This window comes from Ovis canadensis, chromosome 3 (assembly GCF_042477335.2).
Source record: "Ovis canadensis isolate MfBH-ARS-UI-01 breed Bighorn chromosome 3, ARS-UI_OviCan_v2, whole genome shotgun sequence".
NCBI classification, from domain to species: Eukaryota; Metazoa; Chordata; class Mammalia; order Artiodactyla; family Bovidae; genus Ovis; species Ovis canadensis.
Window position 1 is genome coordinate 117,968,530 of NC_091247.1, and position 15,126 is coordinate 117,983,655.

Sequence of the window (15,126 nt, forward strand, 5' to 3'; positions counted from 1 at the left end):
CTGTAATGAAATTTTAAAAACTGGTTTTCCTAAATTTAATTTCAGTCCAACTGGTGTCACTATCCACTACACATTAACCTTTAAGGAAAAGTGCCTGAAGGTAGGAACCATATCTATTTGGTTACTACAGTATATTCAGCATCTGGCACATAGCAAGCACTCAATAAGAATTTGTTGAATTAGTAAACAGGAAACACATAATTAGAACAGATTAAAGAAAACAGTTTTATTCAACAAGCCCTTCTGAATACTCGGTAGGAACATAGTACTGTCTGGGGTGTTACAGAGAAATACCAAAAGTAGATTACTGCCCTTATTCACAGCTAGAATCACAATATTATTTGCATTTATAAACCTTTAAAATATAAACATTAAAAAATTCATATTAGACATAAATATAGCAGTCTCTCGGTATCCAAGGGGGATTGGTTCTAGAACACACCCCCAGCCCCAACCCACAGCAGACACTAAAATCTGCGGATGTTCAAGTCTCTTATAAAAAATGGCACAGCATTTGCATATAAGCTATGCACATAGTCTTTGTACTTTAAATCATCTCTAGATTACTTATAATACCTAATACAATGTAAATATTATGTAAATAGTTGCCGGTGCACCTGGCAAATTAAAATTATGCTTTGGGGAAATTTCTGTAAATTTTTTTCCTGAATATTTTCAATCCAGTTGGTTGAATCCATTGATGTACAACCCACAGACCAAAGAGCCAACTGTAACCCTCAAATTATTTGTTACTACTGAACTATGGCTATGCATCAAATACAAGAAAACCCAACAGATATATGAACTATCTTGCAAGCTGTTAGAGAACAGGAGAAAATGATAGTATGATTTTCATATTCTTTTGGGAATTATTTCAACTAAAGATATGAAAATAAATACAATCCACAAAATCCTATTTATGGTAACATATTCAATGGTGCATGAATGGTGAAAAAAATCTATCCAGGCTCTAAATAAGGGGACAATTTAAGTAAAAAATAATTTTACTTACATACAGTTTGAGAAAAAATAATGAGACTTTTGCTACAGAAATTATGAGTAGGGGAAATAAATTATTTTCAATAAAGCAAATAATATTTTATGAACTAAAGTAGGATGGCATTTGGAGGCTTCATCCAAATCTGAGATTATTCTATTAACTAACTACAGAAAGGCAAGGAAGAAGGGAAGAGTGAAAAAAAGATACAGAAAAGTAAAAGGAAGCTATGAGAAAACACCTTTCCCCCAAACCACAGACTACCTCAAGAGCTGAGACACAGGGACACTGAGGGAGGAAAAAGATCCACTTACTCAGATCTTGGCTTCACTCATCCAGGCTTCCTCCTCAGAACTGTTCCATAATGAATGCAGTCTAGAATATTCATATCTGAATGTCTGGTGGCCTCATATACTTCTAAAGACTTTAAAGTTCTGCTGTTTTCCTAACTAGGTTGAATTAACTTGAAAATCAGTGGTCATATGCCTGCCTTGTTTTATGGCTTGAGTTGGATTAAAACTCTGGTTAATAAAAAGCTTCCAATTTTATAGTTCCTCTTCTGAATCTTGATCATAAACTTCCTGAGGCTGTCTCTTAATATTGATTACTAAGTCAACAGTCAAAATGTTTGTCAAGCATTGAAGAACTGAAGCTAGTAACTGGTATTTACCAGCAACTGATTCCAAACCTGTTTGGTTGCTTATCATGGGTTGATTGGTTTGCAGTGCCTGGAGAGCTCTTACATATACTTGTGGAAAGCTGTAATTTCCTTTCTTAGACTTATACAAGATTTTGGGAACGCCTAAAAGTGCATTAGCTATTATCCTACTAACCATGGTTTGTTCTGATTGCTGGCATTTTTTGGCATAGTTGAGAAGATAGTAATGCAATAAGATCTCAAAATTACCACCCACAGGCAAAACACAACCAGCTGGTATAGATGAGAAATAGTAACTTTGGGAAGTACACATCTCTAGTGACTTATATCTCAGTGGTAAAATGCTGTCCTTTCTAGCAAGTTTTGTAACCTGTAAATTTTCGTAAGAAATCTCTTTTCTAGTATTTTCTGTTTTTGAGTTAGCAGAATTATTCTCAATAAATGGTTCATGGTCATCCATTATCCTCCCTTTGTTTGGGGATGAACATCTCAATGTTTCATCTGTCTGGTATGAATCTGTTACTGCCACTTTTGGTATTGAACACAATACATTTTTCTCTAATTTGACGCTTGGAACTATCAAATTTGAACATACTTTTAAATTCGTTTGAGTTTTTGCCAGTTCACCTTTGTTCTTTACAACAGTGTCCTGATACGACCTTTGTATTGAACTGTTAACAATTTTTGGTAACTCATTACTTTCTCTACTATTCTTATATATACGAGGACCTGATGTACAACTTTGGTCACTGGTTTGTGTCACATAATTTAGATCAAGGTCTTTAAATACCTGCCGGAGCATTTTAAATGCGCCATGTAAAGCATCCTCATGTTGTTCAACAAGACCCTGCACCGGTCCACAAAGAACTATACAATGTGGTGTAAATGAGCAGGTGCTCATCAAGCCAAGATGAACATACCTTTTGGATCTAAGGATAAGGGGTTTACAGAATTTCACCAAAGCAGTGTGAGAGAGTTCATACTGAGAAGAGGCCTCTGGTAGTACAAAGGGAACAAGACCAATGACTCTCTGGATAAGAGAAAGTTCTTCAGATGATAAACACTCCACCACAGATATGCCATTCAGTCCTGCAAAATAAATTACTAAGTCTGGTTGCTTCACAGTAGATAGGAGTAACTTTACATTCTGATTCTGTAAATGTTTCACTATTGCTTTTGTTCTTTCTGTAATCCAAAACTGAGATGTCTGAAACTGTGCTTCTGAATTTAGAATAACCTCTGATCCAGAAACTGAAAAAAGAGGCTGAATGGTTTCTGTTACTATCACTATTCTTATGTCACCATCTGCTGGACAGTACACAGAAAAGTCTCTCTGAAGCACAAGCCCAGCTACGATCCTGGAATCGGAAACAGGAAGGCCGGTGACACCAACTTTCAACTCAACAAAACAGTCATCCACTAGCTCAAGTACTTCTTCAAAGCTACTTTCACAAGCTGTACACTTGAAAACATAGTCACACATCAACTGAGATATCAGGTTGTGATTATTTCTTCCCACTCTTCCACAAAAGTATGCCCCTAAGAGCATCTCTAAAGAGCCCCTACACAATGTTCTTTCTTTAGTGCCTGAAGAAAAGATGGACAAGAAGTGTCTACTTAAGTAATGGTCCATAACATAGTCTAATATTTGTGTCTGAAATGTTAGAAGAGCTTGGGAAATAAATTTCCACTGACAGCAATTTTTCCAATGCCTTCCACAGGTTTGAATATTTTCAAAAGGGAAAAAATCCTTTTCCTTGCCTGTGATCTCACGAAGTCCTCTGAGTAAATGGCAAAGAAAGATAATAAATGTTTTAGCACCATCTCCTGTTTTTCTTAGATGACTGGAAACACAGGCCACCATCACCCTGCACAAGAAAGAAAGAAAGCAACTCAGATTTTCAGAGGGCTGCCTTTCCACATCTGAAATCAAGTTGAAAGCATGTTTTTACATCTATAAAATGAGAATACTATCTCCTTAATGTACTTAGTTTTTTCCCTTTTAAAATCTACTTAAATATAGGCTGAATGGTTTCTGTTATTTAAAAGGGAAAAACAATAGAACCACCTTTGTGCTATTTCAAGATTCTAGGGTTGGGTCGAGCTGGAAGGAAAGGCGAAATGCTCTTTTCAGTTGTGGAATGTTCCCTGGGACAGTGCTCTAACTCTGAGCGTACACTGGTCTCATCCAAGGCCAGTTTTCTCCAGAAACAGGTCCCGAGAAGCCCCGATCTTTTTACCATCTTCGGGGCTATAGGACCTATAGCTCCTAATGGCAGAATGGCTGGGCTTTTTCTGCTGGGCGAGAGGGAGAAGGTCAGTTTTCCCAAAGAGCAAAATCTTACGGGCAAGAAGTCCAGGGAGATGACGGGAGGTGTCCATCTGGAGTGTGGGACCTGAGTACCTAATTAAAGGATGCTCTAACGGGCTGGAGCGTGCGTCGCGGGTACCTGGCTACGGGATGCTCTAAATGTAGCGCCTTCAACAGGCGGCCTCCATCCCGGCTGAGCAGCACCTCGCCAGTGGGCTTGGTACACAGAACTTGCCGCCCTTCGGGCCCCAAGCAACCGCTCACGATGGTTTCTAGCACTTCCGCCACATGCAACGCCACCGTCACAGACCCCGCAGCGGCCATAGGCCTTCAGGTTCCAGCGGCCTACGCACGCCGCTTGCAGAAAACCAGGGTTGCCAGGAAGGAATAGAGCGCGGGTACCGCCGGAAGCGGAAGGGGCGGGTAGAAGACCGGAAGCCTGGCAGCTAGGCTTCTTGGTTGGGCGAGGGTCTGCCGTCCCGCCCCACGGTTCGGCTAGTAGGGCTAGCGGTCCAAAAGTCCGTGAAGGTAGAAAAAAGGTCGGGGCGTCTCTGGAGCTGTCTCTGGAGAGGAAGCTGAAAGCCCTCCCTCAGCTCCCGAGGTGAATTCATTCCTTTCCTGGAGGCCTCAGCTGCCACCAGAACCCTCCGTTTCCCAGGAGCTCGGCACGATAATGGAGGGACTGGGCCCTGCGGCTAGAATTCGGTTCGTTTCCAACTGCCGTCAAAAATTCGTTCCCAATCCTCTGCCTTGAACTTGTGCATATCCTGTCCACATTCTGCACCAGCGGTTTTCTTTCGTGATGCAGGCCAGATGAGGGCCTGGCCACGGTCACGAGCTGTAGGCTTCATGCGTTCTGAGGGGGCTTTGCCACATTTCCTGGGCTTAAGTATCAACAACATGAAATCTTCGCCACCGCAATTTTCTTTTTCTTTAGCAGAGGTGATAGATGTGAGGACTTATAGGTAATCAATAGTATGCTTTAAAAACAATGACTCAAGATTATTGCACACAATCCGACGGCAGGAAAAAAAGTACTGTTAAGCAGAAAGAACATACTGTTTCGTACGTTAAGACACATACCCCTCTCTTTTAAGGATGAAATGGTAAAGAGCATGGGCTTAAGATTTACCTGGGTTTGCTGTGCCATTTACATATCTGTGACATTCTCTGTCTCCACTTTTTTCATCTTAAAAGAAAAGATGGTGATATGTAAAAAACCTTTTGAGGGTGGCAGTGGACAGTGCTTACAAAGCTGTGGGATTTTTTTTTTTTTTTGCATGGGGTGTCATAAGTACTAAGCACTCAACAAATACAACATACTCAACAAATTACCGTCACGTGTCACCAGGGTAGGGACCCACTATTTCCACAAGAAAGGGATATTTTGTAAGGTTAAAAAGAATGATCAACCAATACTATACAACTATATATGAGTTTGGTCAACGTCAGTAAAATTACCTTTTAGATGTTTCATTGAGGTTGAACAGTGAGGGGCTGTTTTCCCTACCCTTTACTCCTATGTATAGGACAGCAGTGATGGGACCAGATGCAATGATCTTCGTTTTCTGAATGTTGAGCTTTAAGCCAACTTTTTCACTCTCCTCTTTCACTTTCATCAAGAGGCTTTTTAGTTCCTCTTCACTTTCTGCCATAAGGGTGGTGTCATCTGCATATCTGAGGTTATTGATATTTCTCCCAGCAATCTTGATTTCAGCTTGTGCTTCTTCCAGCCCAGCGTTTCTCATGATGTATTCTGCATATGTTAAATAAGCAGGGTGACAATATACAACCTTGACATACTCCTTTTGCTATTTGGAACCAGTCTGTTCCATGTCCAGTTCTCACTGTTGCTTCCTAACCTACATATAGGTTTCTAAAGAGGCAGGTCAGAAAACGAAGATCATGGCATCTGGTCCCATCACTTCATGGCAAATAGATGGGGAAACAGTAGAAACAGTGTCACTTTATTTTGGGGGGCTCCAAAATCACTGCAGATGGTGACTGCAGCCATGAAATTAAAAGACGCTTACTCCTTGGAAGAAAAGTTATGACCAACCTAGATAGCATGTTGAAAAGCAGAGACATTACTTTGCCAACAAAGGTCCGTCTAGTCAAGGCTATGGTTTTTCCTGTGGTCATGTATGGATGTGAGACTTGGACTGTGAAGAAAGCTGAGTGCCTAAGGATTGATGCTTTTCAACTGTGGTGTTGGAGAAGACTCTTGAGAGTCCCTTGGACTGCAAGATCAGCCCTGGGATTTCTTTGGAAGGAATGATGCTAAAGCTGAAACTCCAGTACTTTGGCCACCTCATGCGAAGAGTTGACTCATTGGAAAAGACTCTGATGCTGGGAGGGATTGGGGGCAGGAGGAGAAGGGGATGACCAAGGATGAGATGGCTGGATGGCATCACTGACTCGATGGACGTGAGTCTGAGTGAACTCCGGGAGTTGGTGATGGACAGGAAGGCCTGGCTGTGCCTTCCTGTGCTGCAATTCACAGGGTCGCAAAGAGTCAGACATGACTGAGCAACTGAACTGCACTGACTGATAGGACAGGAGAAACCTGTAAGCCCTCCCATTCCCAGCAGTAAGACAGAACTAACTTGCTCTTAGCCACAAGCAACTGAGGGGAGCAAATACTGGATTGGAGGATGAGGGAGGAAAACTAGAGGATGATTTCTTGCAACATATGTGATGTTGACGTTGACTCAGTTGGGACTAATAGATAATTTGTGGGAGAAAAACGTTTTCATGTGAGTTTTGTTATCTATGCTTATATAAGCAAACCATTCAATATTATGGTAATCAAAGTCTATGCCCTGACCAATAATGCGGAAGAAGCTGAACTTGAATGGTTCTATGAAGACCTACAAGACCTTTTAGAACTAACACCCAAAACAGATGTCCTTTTCATTAGAAGGGACTGGAATGCAAAAGTAGGAAGTCAAGAAACACCTGGAATAACAGGCAGATTTGGCCTTGGAGTACAGAATGAAGCAGGGCAAAGGCAAATAGAGTTTTGCCAAGAGAACACACTGGTCCTAATAAACCCCTCTTCCAACAACATAAGAGAAGACTCAACACATGGACATCACCAGATGACCAACACTGAAATCAGATTGATTATATTCTTTGCAGTCAAAGATGGAGAAGCTCTATACAGTCAGCAAAAACAAGACCAGGAGCCGACTGTGGCTCAGATCATGAACTCCTTATTGCCAAATTCAGACTTAAATTGAAGAAAGTAGGGAAAACAACTAGACTATTCAGGTATGACCTAAATCAACTCCCTTACAATTAAACAGTGGAAGTGAGAGACAGATTTAAGGGAATAGATCTGATAGAGTGCTTGATGAACTATGGATGGATGTTCGTGACACTGTACAGGGGACAGGGATCAAGGCCATCCCCAAGAAAAAGAAATGTAAGAAGCCAAAATGGCTGTCTGAGGAGGCCTTAAAATAGAAGAGAAGTGAAAAGCAAAGGAGAAAAGGAAAGATATACCCATTTGAATGCAGAGTCCCAAAGAATAGCAAGGAAAGATAAGAAAGCCTTGCTCAGTGTCAGTACAAAGAAATAGAGGAAAAGAACAGAATGGGAAAGACTAGAGATCTCTTCAAGAAACTTAGAGATACCAAGGGAACATTTCATGCACAGATGGGCTCAATAAGGGACAAAAATGGTATACAGACCTAACAGAAGCAGAAGATATTAAGAAGAGGTGGCAAGAATACACAAAAAACTATACAAAAAAGATCTTCAAGACCCAGATAACCACGATGGAGCGATCACTCACCTAGAGACAGACAAGCTGGAATGTGAAGTCAAGTGGGCCTTAGGAAGCATCACTATGAACAAAGCTAGTGGAGGTCATGGAATTCCAGTGGAGCTATTTCAAATCCTAAAAGATGATGCTGTGAAAGTGCTGCACTCAATATGTCAGCAAATTTGGAAAACTCAGCAGTGGTCACAGGGCTGGAAAAGGTCAGTTTTCATTCCAATCCCAAAGAAAGGCAATGCCAAATAATGTTCAAACTACCACACAATTGCATTCATCTCACACGCTAGCAAAGTAATGCTCAAAATTTTCCAAGCCAGGCTTCAGCAACCGTGAACTGTGAGCTTCCAGATGTTCAAGCTGGTTTTCGAAAAGGCAGAGGAACCAGAGATCAAATTGCCAACATCCGCTGGATCATCGAAAAAGAGAGTTCCAGAAAAACATCTATTTCTGCTTTACTGACTATGCCAAAGCCTTTGACTGTGTGGATCACAGTAAACTGTGGGTAGTTCTTAGAGAGATGGGCATACCAGACCACCTGACCTACCTCTTGAGAAATCTGTATGCAAGTCAGGAAGCAACAGTTAGAACTGGACACAGAACAACAGATTGGTTCCAGATAGGAAAAGGAGTACGGCAAGACTCTATATTCTCACCCTGCTTATTTAACTTATATGCAGAGTACATCATGAAACACTAGGCTAGATGCACAAGCTGGAATCAGGATTGCCGGGAAAAATAACCACCTCAGATATGCGGATGACACCACCTTTATGGCAGAAAGTGAAGAACTATTCCTTGGAAGGAAAGTTATGACCAACCTAGAGAGCATACTCGAAGGCGATGGCACCCCCCCTCCAGTCCTCTTGCCTGGAAAATCCCATGGACGGAGGAGCCTGGTGGGCTGCAGTCCATGGGGTCGCTGAGGGTTGGACACAATTGAGCGACTTCACTTTCACTTTTCACTTTCCTGCATTGGAGAAGGAAATGGCAACCCACTCCAGTGTTCTTGCCTGGAGAATCCCAGGGACGGGGGAGCCTGGTGGGCTGCCGTCTATGGGGTCGCACAGAGTCAGACACGACTGAAGTGACTTAGCAGTAGCAGTAGCAGAGCATAGTGAAAAGCAGAGACATTACTTTGTCAACAAAGGTCGATCTAGTCAAGGTTATGGTTTTTCCAGTGGTCATGCATGGATGTGAGAGTTGGACTATAAATAAAGCTGAGTGCCGAAGAATTGATGATTTTGAACTGTGGTGTTGGAGAAGGCTCTTGAGAGTCCCTTGGACTGCAAGGAGATCCAACCAGTACATCCTAAAGATCAGTTCTGAATGTTCATTGGAAGGACTGATGCTGAAGCTGGAACTCCAATACTTTGGCCACCTGAAGCATAGAGCTGACTCATTTGAAAAGACCCTGATGTTGGGAAAGATTGAAGGCAGAAGGAGAAGGGGACAGAGAATAAGATGGTTGGATAGCATCACCGACTCAAGGGACATGTGTTTGGGTGAACTCCGGAAGTTGGTGATGGACAGGGAGGCCTGACGTGCTGTGATTCATGCGGCACAAAGAGTCAGACACGACTGAGTGACTGAACTGGAACTGGAAGAAGAACTAAAGAGCCTCTTGATGAAAGTGAAAGAGGAGAGTGAAAAAATTGGCTTAAAGCTCAACATTCAGCAAACAAAGATCATGGCATCTGGTCCCATCACTTCATGGCAAATAGATGGGTAAACAGTGGGTGACTTTATTTTTGGGGGCTCCAAAATCACTGCAGATGGTGACCGCAGCCATGAATTTAAAGGACTCTTACTCCTTGGAAGGGAAGTTATGACCAACCTAGACAGCATATTAAAAAGCTGAGACATTACTTTGCCAACAAAGGTCCGTCTAGTCAAGATTATGGTTTTGCCAGTAGTCGTGTGGATGTGAAAGTTGGACTGTAAAGAAAGCTGAGTGCTGAAGAATTGATGCTTTTGAACTGTGGTGTTGGAGAAGACTCTTGAGAGTCCCTTGGACTGCAAGGAGATCCAACTAGTCCGTCCTAAAGAAGATCAGTCCTGAATATTCACTGGATGGACTGATGTTGAAGCTGAAACTCCAATACTTTGACCACCTAATGCAAAGAGCTGACTCATTTGAAAAGACCCTGATGCTGGGAAAGATGGAAGGCAGGAGGAGAAGATGACAGAGGATGAGATGGTTGGATGGCATCAGGCCTGGCGCTCTGCGGTCCAGGGGGTCACAAAGAATTGGACATGAATGAGCAGTTGAGCTGAACTGAATGATAGCAAGGTTTTTTTCCCTTATCTACCACAAAGGGGTTACTTGATTTGAGCAATGGATTATTACAAACATATAAAAGTAAAGTGCTTTGATCAGAGTACTGTTTAAATGTACAGTGGAAAGAGAATGGACACTGAAGTCAGACATGGATTCAAATTGGGCTTGCTATCACTTTTATTATGTAGCTTTCAGAATCATGTAACTTCTATGAGCCTCAGATTCTTCATCTCTAATCTAACTTCCACTTATCTGAAGGTTATTATGGGTATTCAAGAAGAATGAATGTAAAATACCACGTAATGCATACATTAGGGACTCTAGCTGTTAAATCCCTTCACCATCATTCACAACTACCCCTCAAATGACTTTTAACTAAAAATGTATTACTATGTAATTTAGTCACCATGTTATAGTCAAAATCATCTGATCAATTTGCTCTTTTTAAAAATTTTATTTAGAATGCCTAGTTGAAGTTAGCATCATTTTACAGATCATTAGAAAAATTCAATTCTTTTGTCTCTGCAAACATTTATAATAGGTTAGGAGTAACAGATTAGAAATGTAACACATTACAAAACAGTTGCCTATGACTATCTGTACATTTACTACGCACCTTAAGGAAAATAACTTGACAGTGTGCTGTACTTACACTGCAGATAACATACTCTTATTCTATTTTACAAAACTGACCAGTGTTTGAATTTATAAATGATCATTAAACAGGATATTTAACTTAGATATATAGGTAACATGGCTAAAAACTAAAAAATTTCAACTGAAGTTGTGTGGCTCATTAGTTCAAATGTTTCATGGCATTTTTTCTTTAAGTACTGTAATTCTCAAATGATTTTTCATGATAAATTCAGAAAGAAAATTTTCTAAATATTTTATAAAGTATATTCACTTTCATTTTGTCATGGGTTTCTTGTGGCTCTTCTAAATATATTAATCATATTAAGGAGACACTGGTCCTATTCAATTTTAACAGTCCATCTTCAATTAAAACTGTAACAAAACAACAGCATGTTAAGAGTAACAAAAAGTAAATTAAACATACTAAATTCACACTATAGATAAACAAAATAAAGCCAAATTACATAATAGTGGCAGGTTATACAGGTTAAAGAATCTTTTTCCACATAGTCAAATAAGATAGCAGTTCAAATGTAAACTTAGTGATCTGTGTGGGATTCCTCCCCTCTCAGCTATGGTTCAAATTGGAAAATTTGGTATAAATGTTGATTTTAATATTTCTGTGCATTTAACATAATTCAAAATAATCTGCAGCGTCATGTATGGCTCATCATTATCACTGTATGTCAAACAAAAATCCCCCAAATATATTCACTGTTCATTAGAAATGTCAAACACTGGACAAAATGGAATTCTATACATTTGTTTTCTTAAATATTTGACCAAGATATTCCTCAAAAAGTTAAAACTGCCTTCTCCACATAATTTTGTGTACATATGGCACGAGCTGACACCCTAAAACAGTGTGAATTCCATCAAAAAGGCACTGTTTAACAATACTCAGAATAACCTGACGAGTCTACTTCAGTGACGTGTGAAAGTGAAGAATATATTTGAGAAGGTAAGTGGACAAACCCTTATAAAAAAGTACAGCATTACTGTTTAAATATACTATAGCTATATCAAAGGAAATAAAGTGACACAGAGAAATGACCCTTTTATGACAATTAAGCCTATAAATACTTTGAACCATATTACAGTTCTGTAACACAAAAATGACAAAAATTATTTTCTTAAAGGCACAAAAGCATGAATACTAAATGAGAGTTGTATTTTACAAGGCCAACTTTTTCAATGGAATGGTAACAAAAATTACACTGTACCTTTATAAGTAATACAAAAAAAGTAGTAATATGAAATACAAATGAAATATCTATCACTGAAACTTACTTATATCACACACCCTATTTATTGTCTTTTCGTGGGCCAGCTACATCTCACTAAATGGTGGATAACTGAAGGCATAGTATATGTAATAACTAAAACAAAAACCCACATGTCAATAACTATTACTTATTTAAATTTTCCAGTGAAAAAATAAACTTTTTGATCAAATGAAAAAAGAAAAAAAATACTGGTTATAGGTCTTAAATCCTAGAAACCATCATGAGACTCTCAGATAACTGGGAACTGTAAATCACAATTTTTATGAGTCCATGTGTGAAGATTAATCTCAGGCAGAGAACATTCAAAGTCAATTACATATATGGCTAAATACAAAGTTCATTATGTGTTTTAAAGGATTCACATACTAAGCCTAGTATAAGAACTGATCTAAAACTAAGCCACCAATTCCTGAGTTTTGTATTCAGTTCACAGAAAGGAACTCATATAACTAAAAGCGTCAGACTATTAGATTAGACATATGTTTTTACTGTATAAGAAACAGCATGAGTAACCCTGGTCTTTCTCATGAAAATAGTTTTTGACTCCTGGGATAATAAGAACCCATAACATTTGCCCTAACAAGAAAGTTTTAAAAATAAGGAAAACAACTCCCTCTCTAGTCTTAGAGGATAACCATACCAACAAAACACTAAGACCAAATGAAAGTGACATACAAGTAGATAAGCCTAAAGCCCCACAAGGGAGTTTGCCAACAAAAAAAACTTAAGTTTTCAGGGTTTAAAGATGAAATTATCGTTGTGATCCGCCAATCAACTTATATAAATTAATTCTAATTTAAGCCATAAAAAAGGACCGAGTTGTACAATATTTACAAAATATATATTAATGAACAGGCAGTTGAGCATAATATTGGTAACAGAGTACAAAAATGATATCAACAAGTATGCAATACAAACAAAGAACCCACCTGTTTAGTGTAGTCACACCTATGCTTATATTGGGTATAGGTATATCTTATTTATGCATAATCTACTTAAAAAACATTTTCACAATTATTGTTTTGCCAAAAATACATGAGAAATGGCTCCTCATAAAACCTAAGGAGACTAAAGATCACTATATTGGTTAGGAGGAACAAAGCAGGCTCTTCTTGTCATTTTCGGTTTGCAATAATTTAGTAATCTTTCCTCTATTGTATGCTTAGCATGGCCTAAACATTGACTATAACTTCACTAGTGTCTCACAGTCTCTTCTTAGTCAAGGGCAAATGTAGCCAGAGCAATTATTTCCTCTCAGACCTTCATTTTCATTCCAAAATCTACTTTTGGAATTCTAAGATACATAAAGTAAAAATATTAAACAAAAAAAATTTAGGGAAAATGTTTGCCTGAGCCTGTACAAAATGAACCTTGAGGAATTGTAGTTTTGCCCCAGACTGCAGTTACTGAGAGCAAAGGGGAACAGAGAATTAAACTTCGGAACTTGATGCTCTTCTTAGATGCTCAACTTATTGCACATTTTAAAGAAACCAATTTTAAAATGCATAATTACCACCACACTAAGTGTCTTTTCTTATCACTCTTCTCTTACTTGGCTTTTGAAGTAAAATATGGGATATAAATATATATATATATTCTATTCTACTGTTTCACTGAACACACCAGAATCTAAATAAAAGCTAAAGAAAGGTTTTCATAATGAAAAATCATGATTATCAGCATTTTATATGCCCTACAAACATCTCTAGAATTTAGCCTATGTTATTGGACCAACTGAGTTTAAAAAAATAAAAAAGGACAGCAATCAAGTTTGACCACACTTTTTTCCAGCAAGTGCTTAAGTGGGTATTATGTATGTACGATAAGAAAGATAGAATCAATAGATCCAAGTAGCTGCATACCAGTTTTCGGCTGTTGATATACACATATTTATACTTGTATCTATAAATATTAAATTCTAGGGATTAAAAAAATCTTGTGTAAACTTTTGAAAAAAGCAATTTGCCACTCTGTCTCAATTTGACCACATATTTTGTTTGTTTTCTGTTTGTAAGAAGACAGCTGAGCTGAATGCCTTGAAAATGATTTTTTTTAACAGTACAGTGTGTTGAACTATTTATGCCTAGTATCCCATTATTTCCCATTCTGTAATTCCTTACTGATAAAAGTTTTGTGCCTGTTTTATGAAGAAAATAGATTGTTACATATATAAGATCGATAGCATTTTTGTTATGACTGACATTAATGCTATATATTTCATTACATGAACATACCACAGACTACAAAGATTACTGTAAGGTATATGTAAGACACAATTGTGTATACATGTGGATTCATTATACTCACATGTAGACATATTCTGACAAAAGCTAGAAACATTCTGGCACTTAACACATAGTTCACTTTAATCATCAAATAGAACAGCTCTTGTTTCAGGTTAAGGATAAAAGGTATGGAAAGTCGACACTTCTCCATTTATTTCTAAGGTTTTCAGTTTTATAAGTATTGTGATGTTTTAATAAAGACCAAACCAACTTCAACATTGGTCCCAGGCCAAATCTGATCATTCCAGTTCATTAATTCAATTGTAAAGGGCTTCTACTTAAACATGAAGTTTATTACGACTTGAAGCAAAATCAGAAGAAAAATGATGATGTAGTCTTTTTGTTGAAGAAAATAATCCGTGGCAGGTGTGCTTGAAATTAAATGATTTCGAAGAGCCATAATGTTTCTACAAAAATAAGGAACAATAAATGTAATAATTATTTATAAAAAAATGATAGCAGAGAAATCACAATTTGATATATGGCTACATAATTCAACTGTATAAAATTCAATTGTTTAAAGTTCAAACATTCACCACCTCCTGAACAGGGAACTGATTATGCTATGTGGTACCACCAGTAGGTTTTGCCTAAATCTGTACTGCATGCTGTATCAAATGCATGACTTGATGATGCCTGTTGAGCATGGCTTCCCTGATGACTCAGTGGCTAAGAAATCTGTCTGCAACGCAGGAGACACAGGAGGTGCAGGTTTGATCCCTGGGCCGGGAAGATGTCCTGGAGAAGGAAATGGCAACCCATTCCACTATTCTTGCCTGGGAAATCCCATGGACAGAGGAGCCAGGTAGGCTACAGTGCAAAGGATTCCAAAGAGTTGGACATGACTGAGTGACTGAGCATGTCAAACATAATTTTTAAAGTTTGCAGACT

The 15,126-nt window shown here is 38.7% G+C and overlaps 2 protein-coding genes across 15 annotated transcripts in view; both read right to left on the bottom strand.

The window, feature by feature from the left end:
* Positions 1-211: 211 nt before the first annotated feature.
* On the bottom strand, positions 212-4,378 carry BBS10 (Bardet-Biedl syndrome 10). Of its 3 annotated transcripts, XM_069584075.1 has the most exons (3): positions 4,106-4,378; positions 3,417-3,523; positions 212-2,744 (listed from the first exon to the last, which is right to left on the bottom strand). In XM_069584075.1, exons 1-3 carry the CDS (start codon positions 4,288-4,290, stop codon positions 1,543-1,545), a joined length of 1,494 nt encoding a protein of 497 aa, XP_069440176.1. In that variant the 5' UTR covers positions 4,291-4,378; the 3' UTR covers positions 212-1,542. The 3 variants fall into 3 exon arrangements, with proteins under 3 accessions (XP_069440176.1, XP_069440175.1, XP_069440174.1); XM_069584074.1 differs by having other exon boundaries at positions 212-3,523; positions 4,001-4,355; XM_069584073.1 differs by having other exon boundaries at positions 212-3,523; positions 4,106-4,349.
* Positions 4,379-14,289: 9,911 nt separating this feature from the next.
* The window catches only part of OSBPL8 (oxysterol binding protein like 8), a 165,754-nt gene continuing 164,917 nt past the window's right edge, over positions 14,290-15,126 (bottom strand). For all 12 annotated transcript variants that reach the window (XM_069584065.1, XM_069584066.1, XM_069584064.1 and 9 more), the window contains one exon: positions 14,290-14,642. In XM_069584065.1, coding sequence (XP_069440166.1) covers positions 14,510-14,642 — 133 coding nt within the window. In that variant the 3' untranslated portion in view covers positions 14,290-14,509. The remainder of the gene's footprint in view (positions 14,643-15,126) is intronic.

Coding starts and splice junctions, on each gene's coding strand:
- BBS10 (XM_069584073.1), bottom strand. CDS start 4,290: ATGGCCGCTGCGGGGTCTGTGACGGTGGCGTTGCATGTGGCGGAAGTG. Junction 3,524..4,105: donor TTAGAGCATCCCGTAGCCAG/GTACCCGCGACG, acceptor TTTCTTGTGCAG/GGTGATGGTGGCCTGTGTTT.